The sequence below is a fragment of the Passer domesticus genome, chromosome 7 (assembly GCF_036417665.1).
Source record: "Passer domesticus isolate bPasDom1 chromosome 7, bPasDom1.hap1, whole genome shotgun sequence".
Lineage (NCBI taxonomy): Eukaryota > Metazoa > Chordata > Aves > Passeriformes > Passeridae > Passer > Passer domesticus.
The window spans coordinates 52,150,523-52,163,647 of record NC_087480.1 but is presented as its reverse complement, the minus strand read 5'-3'; the positions used below and the strand labels follow the sequence as shown (position 1 = coordinate 52,163,647).

General features: G+C 52.6%; 1 protein-coding gene and 1 long non-coding RNA gene across 18 annotated transcripts in view; one reads left to right on the top strand and one right to left on the bottom strand.

Annotated features, from left to right (window-relative positions):
• The first annotated feature begins 51 nt into the window (after positions 1 to 51).
• Positions 52 to 11,914, top strand: LOC135305202 (uncharacterized). Of its 2 annotated transcripts, none has more exons than XR_010366463.1 (4): positions 52 to 835; positions 3,068 to 6,387; positions 7,162 to 7,389; positions 11,622 to 11,914. It is a non-coding gene; the product is annotated as an uncharacterized LOC135305202 (long non-coding RNA). The 2 variants fall into 2 exon arrangements; XR_010366462.1 differs by lacking the exon at positions 11,622 to 11,914 and adding an exon at positions 9,664 to 10,148.
• PTPRF (protein tyrosine phosphatase receptor type F) overlaps positions 4,405 to 13,125 on the bottom strand; it is a 375,635-nt gene continuing 366,914 nt past the window's right edge. For all 16 annotated transcript variants that reach the window (XM_064428625.1, XM_064428623.1, XM_064428629.1 and 13 more), the window contains 7 exons: positions 11,908 to 12,193; positions 10,143 to 10,321; positions 7,594 to 7,720; positions 7,246 to 7,371; positions 6,492 to 6,646; positions 6,226 to 6,361; positions 4,405 to 6,091 (listed from right to left, as the gene is read on the bottom strand). In XM_064428625.1, the coding sequence (XP_064284695.1) occupies positions 6,023 to 6,091; positions 6,226 to 6,361; positions 6,492 to 6,646; positions 7,246 to 7,371; positions 7,594 to 7,720; positions 10,143 to 10,321; positions 11,908 to 12,193 (1,078 nt within the window). In that variant the 3' untranslated portion in view covers positions 4,405 to 6,022. The remainder of the gene's footprint in view (positions 6,092 to 6,225; positions 6,362 to 6,491; positions 6,647 to 7,245; positions 7,372 to 7,593; positions 7,721 to 10,142; positions 10,322 to 11,907; positions 12,194 to 13,125) is intronic.

The window sequence follows — 13,125 nt, the reverse complement described above, 5'->3', positions numbered from 1 at the left end:
CTCCCACCGCTCCCACCGCTCCCACCGCACCCACCGCACCCCACGGCATCCCACCGTACCCCACCGCATCCCACCGTACCCCACCGCGTCCCCTCTGTATCCCGCCCGCTCCCGCCTCCGGGCCGCGGGGAGTGCCGCCGGGTGACCCGATCCCGGTGCAGCGGGCGCTCAGCGCGGCGTGGGCGCTAACCCGGGTACGCGGGGCTGCAGCGAGCGGGTGAGTTTGGGGCGCGGAGCGGCGGCTCTCAACAGGCGTCTGCCAGCCGAGCACACGAGCCCCGCGGACTGTGCTCGGACGGTTTCCGTGCGTAATCACAGCCGGAGCAGCCGCGGTCACTGCGCCGGGGGCAGCGGGCGCAGGCCGGGCTGCAGCAGCAGCGGGCCCGGCCCGGCCCGGCCCGGCCGGCACAGTCCGGGCTCCGGGCCCTGGAGCGGCGCTGCCGCAGCCGCGGGTGCCGCCGGTAATCCTCCTCCGTTTGTGTCGGGGGCCGGACCCGACAGCACAGCTTCACAGCAAACGCCTTTGGGAGTGCACGGGGCCGGGTGCCTGTCCAGCGACACTCAGCTCTCCTTGGCTGAGACTCTGCGACTTTCAGACTCTGCTGTGCTAAATGCATCTCTAAGTGCCAGTGAGCAACCTTGAATGTAAGCACAACCCATGAAAAAGAGACCGTGCATGGTCCCTCATGCCTAAATGAAACCTTAATTTCACTGTTTCTCCTAACATGCGTTTCCTTTGCTGTCATGCTACAGGCGGGCAGCAGCCCCGAAAGGCCTGAGAACCACTCCAACACAGGTTTTCCCTCTCTGGCCTGCTCAGATCTTCAATTGCCAGGTGACAAACCCCCAAAGTGGATTACAGCAGCAGCAGGCACGACACACAGCCTCCTATAAGAAGTCAGACAACTGTCAGATAACAGTTTTGGGACAAATTGCATTTCTGTCCTTTCTGGTGGCTTGGCAGCTGCGTTTGTCATTCTTTAGTTAAGAAACACCAACTTTATATTATCATAGAATCACAGAATGGTTTGAGTTGGAAGAGACCTTGAAGATTATCTTGTTCCACATCCCTGCACTGGACAGGGACACCTTCCACTAGACCAGGTTGCTCAAAGTCCCATCCAACCCTGCCTGGAACATTTCCAGGGATGAGGCATCCATAAGTTCTCTGGCAGTCTGTTTCAGTGCCTCACCACCCTTGTAGGGAAGAGTTTCTTCCTCACATCTAATCTAATCCTGCCCTCTTTTGAGTTCAAAGCCATTCCCCCGTGTCCTATCACTACAGGCCCTTGTGGAAAGCCCTGCTCCAATTCTCTCTTTAGGCACAGGAAATTGTGTAAGGTCTCCCTAGAGCCTTCACTTTTCCAGGCTGAACAACCCCAACTCTCTCAGCCTGTGCTCACAGGAGAAGTGCTCCCCCTCTGAGCATCTCTGTGACCTCCTCTGGACCTGCTCCAGCAGGTCCATGTCATTCCTGTGTTTGGGACCCCAGAGCTGGACACAGAGCTCCAGGTGGGGTCCCAAAGGAGCGAAGCAGAGGGGCAGAATCACCTCCCTTGCCCTGCTGCCCTCAGGAGGCACGAGTCAGCCTTTTCAAGATGACAAGTGGCAAAATGTTCCTGTGAGCAGAAACGTGTAGGCATGGAAGCTCGATAACCTGTAATTGTTACTGGGGACTGAGATTGCTTATTATAACTGGCAAAAGGGCAACAATGAGCTTTTAATTGGAAGGATCAGTATTATTCCTGCCCTCAGAAATGAACCAGGTCAAACAGGAAAAAAAGAGAGGAAAGAAAAAAAGTCACTCTTAACTAGGAAATGTTACAAATGAAAATAATGTTGCTGAGGACAAGAAATTCGAGGATTGTGGGGGAAGGAGTTGCCAAGCTACTGTGCAGAGTCTGCTCAGATTTTTTTTCAGTGTTACAGCTATTTCTTTTTCCTTATTTAACAACTATTTTTGCCTTTGAAGAACAAAATTTAAAGCAATGGAATCTCAAAGGGATCCTTGGTCAGGATGTTATTTGGAGTAGCTGATCTTTAAAGGTCTTTTCTAAGCCAAACCACTCTATGATCCTGAGTTAATATCACTAGGAGGCAAGCCAAGCTTGGACAGTGCCTGCACAGCTCCTGCTACAACCATCAATGATATGCATAAAAAATATGAAAATAGAGCAGGGCACCTCAGTGCCCAGAAATTCACCTTTGACTGGCTGCCATTTAGCTGCTTTCCCACATGCCAAACTGTGGCCTTTACAGAGCTGCTTATCTGAGGCTGCACTGGGGCTACCTGGTATAACTAAGGAATGGAAAATCTTTACCAGGGGGAAAAAAAAAAAGCAGAAATAATAGCCCAGCTCCATTGCTTAGTGCAAATATGGTTGGTCTATTTGAGACTCCAAACACAAGAAGCTGAAGTGTCTTACAGCACCATCTCCAGACCATCCCTTTCAGATCTGGAGCACAGTGTGGTACTGATACCAGAGGGTCTGCAAAGTCTCAGGCTGATACCAGAGAAAATGAGGCCAAAATAAAAGCCAGCTCTGTTGTAAATCCTTTCTATCTGGAAAGGCTGAGCAGTGCAGCTCAGGAACGTCAGTACCAAGCCCTGGGAGGAAGCAGGGTGGCTCTGCCTGCAGTGTGGCACAAGCTGTGGTGCTGGCTCAGAGGGCAGATCAGGCTGGCATTGCTGTTGATCCACCATGCACCATGTTTGTTTTGCTCCCCTTTTATTTTGTGAGATATATAGAAATAATGGGAAATAAATGTGGAAAGAATAAGTGTTTTTAAAATGATATGAGTCCATTCCTTTGGAGAAGTGTTGGCTTTGTGTGAGCAGGCCAGAGGAGTGGACAAGGGAGCCTGTCCCCTTGCCAAGGTGGCATGTCCTCATGTCCTCAGTTTGTGCACTGAGCCTTTCCTGGTCTGCGAGGTCAGCACGAGGCTTTGGCCATGTGGCTACCAGCAGTAGCCTTGTCTCTGAGGCCTGGGCTCACTCATGTTATTCTTTGTGCATTTCATGCTGAAGTTCTTCACCCTTTCTCTGCCTCCTTGTGCTTCTACTCAGTCCACAGACAAACGCACAGGTGGGGAATGAAGTCCAAAGTGCTCCTGGATGAGGAGAAACAAGGTCCATGCTCGTGTGAGTATCTGTAAGTGTTCTGGCAACTTTTGGTGAGAATCTCTGCATTCAAGGCTGTACATGGACTAAAGCTTTGTGCTGCTCATGTGGCAGTGCCTGGTGAGTGCTCAGTGAGTGGCAGAAGCATTGTCAGCTCCTGTAGTTTGGCAGCAGAGCCCGAGCACTGTTGCTGCAGCACAGGCAGGTGCTCAGTGCCCATGTCCCAGCTGGCTGCTGCTGACAGTGAGCGTGGTGCCCTCCCTCCCCAGGCACACCCGTGTGAGCAAGGGTTCACTTGTGCCACTCTGCCACCCTGGGCCCCCACAGCGATGACAAGCATCCCACTGCCAGCAGCACTGGCACGTGCCCACGCACCCCTGCACACGTGTGCTGCCTCACAAGGGCAGGAGCTTGCTTTGCCCTTGGATCTGCATCCTCAGTGAGGCTGCCCAACAGCCCCTCGGGCCAGTCTGTAGCGAAGCAGTGTAGTAACAATGAGCCAGGCAAGGGGAAAACATTTCTGCATCTGGCACCTACTCAGGAAGCGGTCTGGCCTGGCAGGGAATGTTATGTGTGACTGAGCTCCAGCAGCCACTGAGGAATCACTGTGGTGAACAGAGCCACACTGGGAAAAGCTCATCAGTCTGCCATGCACTCCCACCCATTGTGGACATGCTGGCCAGGGCAGATTCAGCTCCCTGGGGAGGGATGCAAATACCACAGGGCCCTGATCCATGTGGTCCTGCCCCTTGCAGTGGCTTTCCTCTCACACACCTGTGCTGTGTGCAGGTGCTGATCTCTCCAGGAGCTGACACTTTGTGCTTTGCAGTTTACACAGAGCAGGCAGGGCTGCCAGCCTGGGCCGGTTTCACACCTGAACAAACCGTGTGATGGCTTTACAGCTGAGCACTAACTCTGAATATGCAACTGTGCTCAGCTGTCCAGGGCAGCGTTACTGCAGCGTCCAGGAAGGTGACAACAATTGGTATTGCCACCAAAGCCATCACCACTGACCCCTCTCTTTCCTGCACGTCCAGCCAGCCAGTGAACTCCTGTACAACTGCAGGTGGGCAGAGGTGAGCACACACATGCACAAAGAGAATTGCCACAGAAGGTTTCCAAGCTCCCCGCAGGCACAGGGTCCCTGCAGAAAGTGCGGCGCACTCATGGCTGGGACATACCTGTGGGAAAGAACTTACCTGCCAAGGGCTGAGGAGTGTGCCCACTGCCAAAGGGTTCTATGGCCTCTGCTTATTGCAGAAGAAACAGACAGGAGAGCCAGCTTGTATGAAACCCAATTATTCAAATTTATTAACATCAAGAATTATGCAATGATGCTGTAGATTTTTTTATTAACAAATAGAAAACAGACTGTATACAACAGTGACCCCTACAGCACTATGCATCCACAAGGTAAAAATGAATGTGTCCTCCAACATTACCAACCCTGGATTGCTGATTTCAACGTAGCTTGGATTCTTAACATTCGGAATACATGTGATAATACAATTAGATACCCTTCCACCACCTTTATTCATAACTCAATGCACTCAAAAGAGGGCTGCTCACTCCCCATCTTTAGTGCAAGCGTGATATAATAAGGAGTATTAATATATAGTACCATTAAATTAAGTCCAGTAGTCTTGCCACATTGGTTCATTAGAACATCCTGAAGTAGCGGAAAGTACAATATTCTAGTGACTCTTAACATTTGCAGGATAGCAGAAATTATAGATACACCCAACCTCTGAAGCCATGTGTACTCCCCTCCCCTTCCCTGCAGTACCCTGCTTCCAAAGCGAGATGGTCCAGCTCTGCTGTGGATCAGCTGGGCTTGTGCTCCTTGCCTTTGTCAATGCTCTGACGCGCTCCACTGGTGAGAGGTGACAGGATGGCGCTTGCACGCACAGAACCGTGGGATTAACACAAAGGGCCGTGTCTTGCTCTTTCCATGCCCTCCCTGGGGAGCTGTGGGACCCCCTCGCTACTCCTGCCCCCTTTCCAGCAAGACACACAAAAAGAGGTTCCAATGCCTGGAGCCCGGGATTTCGGGTCTCTCACAAACAAGGCAACGACAACTCACGTCATGTCAGGATCTGCCAATACACACGGTCACTGGATTGGTTGAACACGTATTGTAATAGGACTGAACAGTTTCCAGCTGACAAAGGGACGCTTCTCTGGCGACCCCATATGCCTTCCCAAACCCAAACCTACTAAGGAAATAATGGGGGGGGGGGGGGGGGGGGAAGAAGACTAAAAAAATAATTGGTAGCTTAGGTCCAGTTCCATGAAATTTCATATTCTACAGAGGATTAAAAAGCCTACGGGGAATGGAGATGGGCAGGAACCACAAGCCAGCTGCTGCGAATTACCAAGGAAGCTGCACTAAAATGGGCAGAACCAGCAGTGACTGGGCTGAAATAAACACAGGGCAGTAAAAAAAGTAAAAGCAAAAGGAAATTAAAAAAACAAAACCCAACTCCCAAAGGTTTGGCGGGTCCAGTTCTGCTTGGGCAAAACATTAAGACTTGCAAAAAATAAAAAATAAAGAGAGAGAAGATTATAAAAACCACTAGTAACTATTTTACATGTTTAAAAAAAAGATCCCATTCCACCCACCTAAAGCCTTGCTGTGAAATGCAGTCGGCATGAGAGAGGGTGAGAGATGCACATGAGCAGAAATTCAGCCAGAGACTGGAAATGCTTTTGGAGTCGGATTCCCTCATTTGGCGCTGGGGCTAAGTTCCTAAATGCCGTGGTCAAAACTGGTTGGCGTGGAGGTCTGCTGCCTGGGCAGTACCTCCACCTGTACAGAAGGACTGAGGAATGGGCGGCTCTGGCTCAGAGGGACCCATCTCCACTCCTAGACATCCCCACCGCGACTGGAGGAAAGCACTGTTACGTTGCATAGTGGTCGAAGCTGCCAAGGTACTCCAGTGCGGCTCTGTAGCACAGCTGGTATTGGTCCTGCAAGGCAGCAACGAGGGAAACGTGAGCGGTGGGGACACAAGGACAGCGGGCTGTAGGGCCCAACATCCAGAGACATCAGGGCCCTCCCTTCTCCCACAGATCTGCACCGCCACGCACAGGAGGGGACTCACCTCTGTCTGCACCATGGCCGGCCGCTGCGTCCGCAAGGTCTTCACCATCTGGAACATGTCCACCACGCCCTCGTAGCGCATCCTCTCCAGCACGATGCTGAGTGTGATGAACACGCCGGTGCGCCCAACCCCAGCGCTGCACAGGGAGCAACAGGGGCCACGGTGAGTCCTGCCAGCCCCAGAAAGGCTCTGCAGAGCTGCTAGGAGGGGTGCAAGCCACTCCTGGAGCACAGGGACCTGCACTGGGGTGAGGCTGCAGTCCTTACCTGCAGTGCACCGTGATGGGCCCATCCTGCCCAAACTGCTCCTTGGTCTTGTGCACCTGCCCAATGAAGTCAATGAAACCCTCTCCTGTCTTTGGCACTCCCTGTTCAGGCCAGTCTGTGAACTGGAACTGGCGGATGGTCCGTGACTGGCCGTCCTGCAGGGAGAGAGGTGTTAGATGTGAGCCATGGGTGAGGGCCTGATCTCACTCCCCTCAGTGCTGGTGGTCTGACCTGCTCTCAGACCCCCTGAACCAGGCCAGGTGAGAAGGTGCACAGGTCACAGGTGAGCCCAGGCAGATAATTTGCTGCATGTTTGGGACCTGTATCTGTTCTCCCATGTTCAGCCCTGGGTAGCTTAGCTGAGCAGGCCTTTGGGCCCTACAGAGTCCATCGGGTCAGTGTCTGGGGCCCAGCTCCACCCTAGCATCATGTTTACTGTAACACAAGGGTCCTGTGCCCAGCCAGATGCTGCACAGACTCCAGGTGCAGGAGGACCTGTGTTCAATGCTTGCTCAGGCAAGGCAGGGTCTGGTGCTGACAGGGATCCCTGAGCTGTTCATGGGGCTAACACAGCTGGCAGGGCAAGAACCTATGGAGAGAGGAGCAGTAGGTGCTGCTCTCCCCTTTTTGCTTACAGTGCAAGGCAGCATTTGCTTTCCCATTTCTCCAGGAGCTGCTGCATACTCCCTTGACTGGCCTGGGTAGGGCAGAGGCACGAGAGACAGAGGAGCTGGGAGCCAGCAGATGCACTCACCCTGGCATCTGTCACCTTGAACTCCCGGAGGATGTACTGTGGCATGTTGTACTCTGCCATGGGGTCCACCACGAAGTACTGGTACCGGGCAGAGCGCTCTGCAGGCCAGTACTGATGGCACTTCTCCTGTGGATGAGGAGCAGGGTAAGACAATAGCACTGACAAGCTGCTGCTCCTCCTCCCCACTCCCTGGGTGCCTCTGTGGTTGTGGGGCCACAGGGTCAGCCACCAGACAGTGGGGGGCTCACCCAGAGTGAGTGGTGCCAAACACAGACTGGGGTGAGCCAAGAGTGCGTGCTCACAGACAGCAGCCCCACAGCCCCCTTGTCCCCACAGCAGGACTCGTACCCGGCCCATCTCACGCAGCTTTGTCAACATCACCACAATGGTGGAGTCGTGCTCCCAGAGCATCCGCCAGAAATCCTCTGTGGTCTCAGCCAGTGGTCCCTGCGTGGCGATGTAGGCCTTCTGCTGCCTGTGACAAACATAATGGTGCTCAGAGCAGCCCTCAGAGATGGGCAGCAGCTGCTTCTGGGGGCTGGTGGGCTGGAGGCAGGGCCCCATGGTACCAGGGAGCAAGTCTGACAATCCAGCTGTAGGAGGCAGGTCTCCAGGATGAGCCATGGGCTCCGGGAGAGAGGTGAGCTGGTCCAGCACTTGTCCTCTAAGTGCTCCCCACAGACACAGTGAGCACAGCTTGGAGGATCCAGAAAAGCTCTTAGTCCCTGCTGGGGTGACAGTGTCCCCCGCCCAGCCTCTTGCTGCTGCTTGTCTCCAGTGCTGCTGCTGCACTGAGAGCCCTCTTGGCACCCAGGCCCCCACTAGCAGGCTGCCAGCACCCACCTGGGCTGGAAGGAGAGACTGCTTGGTGATGATCCCAGCAGCACCCCTGCACTTTTACTCTCTGCAGTACCCACTGTCCCTCCCACTGCATGGGAAAACAGAGCAGCTGAACCAGGTCACCTGGACTACACACTCCAGACAATAATGAGGGCAGTGTGGAAACAATGAATACAGTTTTCTACAATTTCCTGCTTTTCTAAAGCTTCAGAGCTTGTTTTTGGTTCCACTGCCAACCAGAGCACCTCTCCTAATTTTCTGTGTGACCTGCCCCAGACTAGCCCCCAGGGTGAAGAAAGCCCCCTTGGAGCTTTGGACTCAGCTCTGGCATGCTGGTACCGTGGCTCTCTGAGCTCCCAGCCTGGCACAGCAGAGCCCCCCTGGCTCCACCACTGCGGGGCGCTGGAGCCCGTGGGACCAGGGCTGGCTTCTTCCATCCTGCCTTCCTCCCTCCGTTCTGCCTTCATGCCTCCACTGGTGCTATTTTTAATGGTGTTAAATTAACGAACGTGCTGCAGGGCACCTGTAACATGCAGGATGCAGACAGGGGCTGCTTCAAGGTGGATTTATAACACCTTGTAAAAAACAGGGAATGGGGATGCAGAATGAAGTGAAAAAGCTAATAAAGATGCAGCATCAGTGATATCTGCAGGACCTTGGGCCAACTGATTTCTTTAGATAACTAGAAGAATGATGGTTCAAAGGAAGGGATGGGAAGAGATAACAGATCTTGGGGATAGGGTAAGCAGCACATGAAATGGTGCCACCTGCTGTGATGGCAGCCCTCTCCCTCCCTCCCTCCATAGCACCACCAAGAGGCAAAGGCAGTGTTGCTCTTGAGCCGGGACAGTGGCTGCAGCACATCTGTCAGACTCAGGCAGCTGCCTTAATGAGTGGTGGTGGATGGCTCTGTGCCACACACCCAGGAGGTAGTGGAGGCTCCCTCTGCTCTGTGACAGCTTTTCTCCAGCCCCTTCATCCCTCCCCATTACTCTGTCCCCCTCTCAGGGAGCCTGGCTTGCTATGGTTTTCCTGTGTTGGGGTGCTCCCAGGGTTGCTCCCTTTTTGCTCCTTGTCCACTCTTGCATCCACATAGCCCTTCTCCCTGGGAACTCTAGCTGGGCTCAGCTGCTGGAGCAGCGACAAGGCACAGAGCTGCTGGCCTGGCTGGGCCTACATTTGCTCGCTTTGGCAGGGCTTTTCCTTCTGGGAGGTTACCAGTCCAAAAGAGGCAGGTGGGCAAAGCCAAGCTGGAAGGGACACGTGCCACATCTATCACTGCACTCCAGCACTGATGATGTGCACATGAGGGATGATCTTACAGTGATAATGCACAGAGAGATGACAGGAACAGGCCTTTTCTGTGCATCGTTGTGATTTAGTTTGGATTATTGTCTAGGGATTGGTTGGGAAGGGGATGTGGCAACTGGGCTGTTCTTCTCTCCTGGCATTTAGGATCTGAGAATGAGATGTCAGCAGACAGATACAGAAAACTTAAGCATTACTGCCCCTCTAGATCTTAATCTGTGCTTTCTAAACTGTGCTCTGGAGAGACTAACCTGGCAATGGACTTCACAGTGTCCAGCACCAGTCCTGCCTGAGGATCCAGACTCCTCCCAAAATCAAGACATGGAACAAGCCTTGAGCTGCTGCCTGGATCAGCCACTCAGTGGAAGCACACTCCTAACTCTAGCTGCTACAGTGGGGAGGCAGGATTGAGTTAGGTACTGTAGATATAAAACACAAGCCAAGGGATGCCTACCAGAATATCCCCTAAAACCTCCCTGGGAGCCAACACAGCCTGCCACTCCAGCCATGTGGGCATCTGTCTACAGCAACACACGCCAGCCTGGCAGCGCTCACTCACAGGCAGTCTTCACATATTGTAACTACACACACTGCAGTGCCTGAGAAGATGGAAATAGATAAAATGCAACAAAGTGGTCCCTGTCCCACCTCAGGCGGTCAGGACCAGTCCTCGGGAAAGAGAAGGCAGCTCTGCCTGGGTTTCCAAGCAGGCAGGACAAGCTGGCACAGGAACCCAAGGTAATCCTTACCTGTAGCCATCTATGAAGCTGGCATTGATGTAGTCAGAGCCCTCGACGCCGCGGATGGGCTGCAGGCAGACTCTCGTCAGCTCATACGGCATGATGTTCACGAGGCGGTTCTTGAATTTGTTGCAAGGGAGGTTGGCACTGATGAAACGTGAGGTATGTGCTTTAGAATTGGCCAGCAGCTGAAAGAGGAGGAGACACATCAGATCCCTGCTGGAGATGCAGCAGTCTGGGGGCAGAATCAGGATCCTGGCAGCAGTCATGCAGTGGATCGAAGACCCACAGCAGCTCTCTGACACAGAGCCATGAAGCTTTGTACCTCTCTGAGCCAGGGATGTATGCTTGGTGGTGGCAGGGAACCAAAGCTTTTCCTCTTCCAACAATGTCTTGTTATTTACTTCTCACCCCAGAAGAACCCAAGAAAATGTGAGAATTGTGACAGTTTTAGGTAAAGAAGATATATTTTGGGTTACTGTGAGACATTTTATGGCTCTCTTTGAGTCCCGTAAACTGGAGTAATGGTAAATGTGTTACTGAGATCTGCTGGCAGATTCAAACAGAAGTCATTCTTCCTACCCCGAGCTTTTTTTTTTTTTTTTCCCAAAAGACTGCCTCCAGCACCTCCAGAACCACCCTTCTCTCTATGAGTGGAAGCTTGACCTCCACAGAGGCTCTCTGCAGGGGACAGGGCTGCTTTCTGGGGAGCAGTGCAGCCATGGGAAGCCCTCCCATATTCTGCTCCCCAGGGTTTCCCATGTAGTGGACACCGCCAGGGCACAGAGAGGACCAATTTCATTACTGTTCTCAAGAGACCTTTGGAGAAATGAAAGGAAAGTAAAATTTTGTCTTTCTTACAACAGAATTGCTTGAGTTGAGCACTATTCTGTGGCTCTCCTGAGGAGTTTCTCAGTGTTACCATGAGACACTAAGGCAGCATGTTTTACTGTCCCAGCCCCAGGATACCAGCAGCTCTGATAACCACAGGACAGAGCTGCTCAGCTATTCCCAGTTTACATGGAAAGTCAATATTTTGCCTCTCCTGCTCCTTTGTCACTTGGAGGGAATCCCCAGGGTGAAGGTGTACTGCTGCAGTTCATTTCACAGCCTGCATGGTCTGCTGCCTCCCTGCATGAGCTATATTCCCCTGCAAGAGTTCACTGGACTAACGCACCTCATCTGAGAATATGGGCACTTAACAGAGCTCATTTCAGCTCCAAGGCTGTAATAAATATCTGCAGTTGGCATACACAGATACAGGCAGAAAAATGTGGGCTTGGCTTCTTAAAAATGGTGTGCCTTAAAACACTGCCTTCACCAATTCTAGACAGTGAGGCTTGGTGTTGAGGTAGTTAAAAGATTACAGAGCTTAGCATTGAAGAAATGAGACCAGAAATGTCTCACATATTTAAATTGGAGCTGTTTCCAGACAAGTTGTTCACAGTAACATCAATTATCACTAACATGATATGCATCTGATTTCAGATGCAGCTCCTGCCGCACAGTGAACCTAGAGCAGAATGTGCTGCTGGGAACTGCACATCCATCTGCCTTTTATATCATCCCCAGAAGCTGCCAATCCAGGGGGGACCATGGCCGACGCAAGCTTTACAATTCAAATGTATTTTAAATCACTGCCTACCTGCTTTAGAAACACACAAAAGAATACCTGTCTGTAGTGATCCATAGCCCACCTCTCCCAGCCCCTGGACGAGCAGCCTGAGGAGCTTTGCGGGCTAGAGAAGTGGGGTGCTGGGGCTCTGCCACCAACCTTGAATTCCAGCTCCATTGCAGTGACGCTCTCGCCCGGTGGCACCTGGGTCAGCTTCTGGATGTGGGCGAAGAGGTTGCGCGCGGGCACCTCGGTGTTGCCGCACGTGGCGGCCTCCAGCAAGGCCTCGTGGATGAAGATGTACTGGTCCTCTGTCTGCACCATGTAGTTGCGCTGGGAGCGCATGCACGTCACGTGGCCGTAGATGTCCACGGTCTTCTCGTGCTTCATCCGCTCCAGCATGGCGTCGATGACAATGAAGCAGCCGGTTCGGCCCACGCCAGCGCTGCAGGAGCAAAGCACACGGTCTGAGATGACACAGCCTCCTACAGATGTCACACGAGCTCTAAGAGTGCTTAAGAGATCACCCGGACTTGGGGCACACAAGGGGAGTAAAGGCTGCTCTCGAGGAGCGAAGCTCCAAACAAGAAGTGACAGGAGGAGCAAGGGAGAGAATCACTGGAGAGTGTGAGAGGCTCCTCAGCCTTTCTGCTGTCCCCCTTTCACTGCTGGAGTGGAAAGGACATGGTGTCACCCTGCTGATCCCTGTGGTGGCTGGCAGCCCATCCACAAGGGAAGGAGAAATGTGTTTAACAGGAGGAGAGTGACACACGTGTGTGTGAAGTCAGAAGACGTGAAGAGCAGACTGAGCCCTAATACCAGTGAAGTCAGTAATTTCCAGCCTGCTTGTCCCCTAACCTGGGTCACTGTTTCCTCACCCATAAAACAAGCACAGCCAGCCTGAGAGGGGAAGCAGAAAGCTGAGGCTATGCACGACTGTGCTGAGCCCTTTGCTAAAGCACCAAATGCCTCTCCACAGCTGTTGGATGGGCAGCAGCAAACCTCAAGCTACTCACTCCGAGAGCACCCTGAAAACAACAGATACACTGTTTTGACATGTAAACACAGACAGAGATAGGGAGCTAGGCATTCCTTCATTTATGGTGCAAGTCATATCCTTAACAGGGCTTTAATACAGCTTGTTTGTGTGTTAATTACACCCCACTACCATCTGAAACAGAGCATGAAAGAAGAGCATTAAACACTGCTGGTAAGGCGTATGTTGAAACAGCAATGATGGAGTGGTTTGTTCAGTAACAGTCCCCTCTTGGCTGCTACAAATAAATCTTGGCTGGGTAAGATGCTGAGCCTTAGTAGACTAATATTTTGCCTTAAGAGCTGCCTTTCTACCCTGTGAAAAAGTGCAGCTGTAAATAC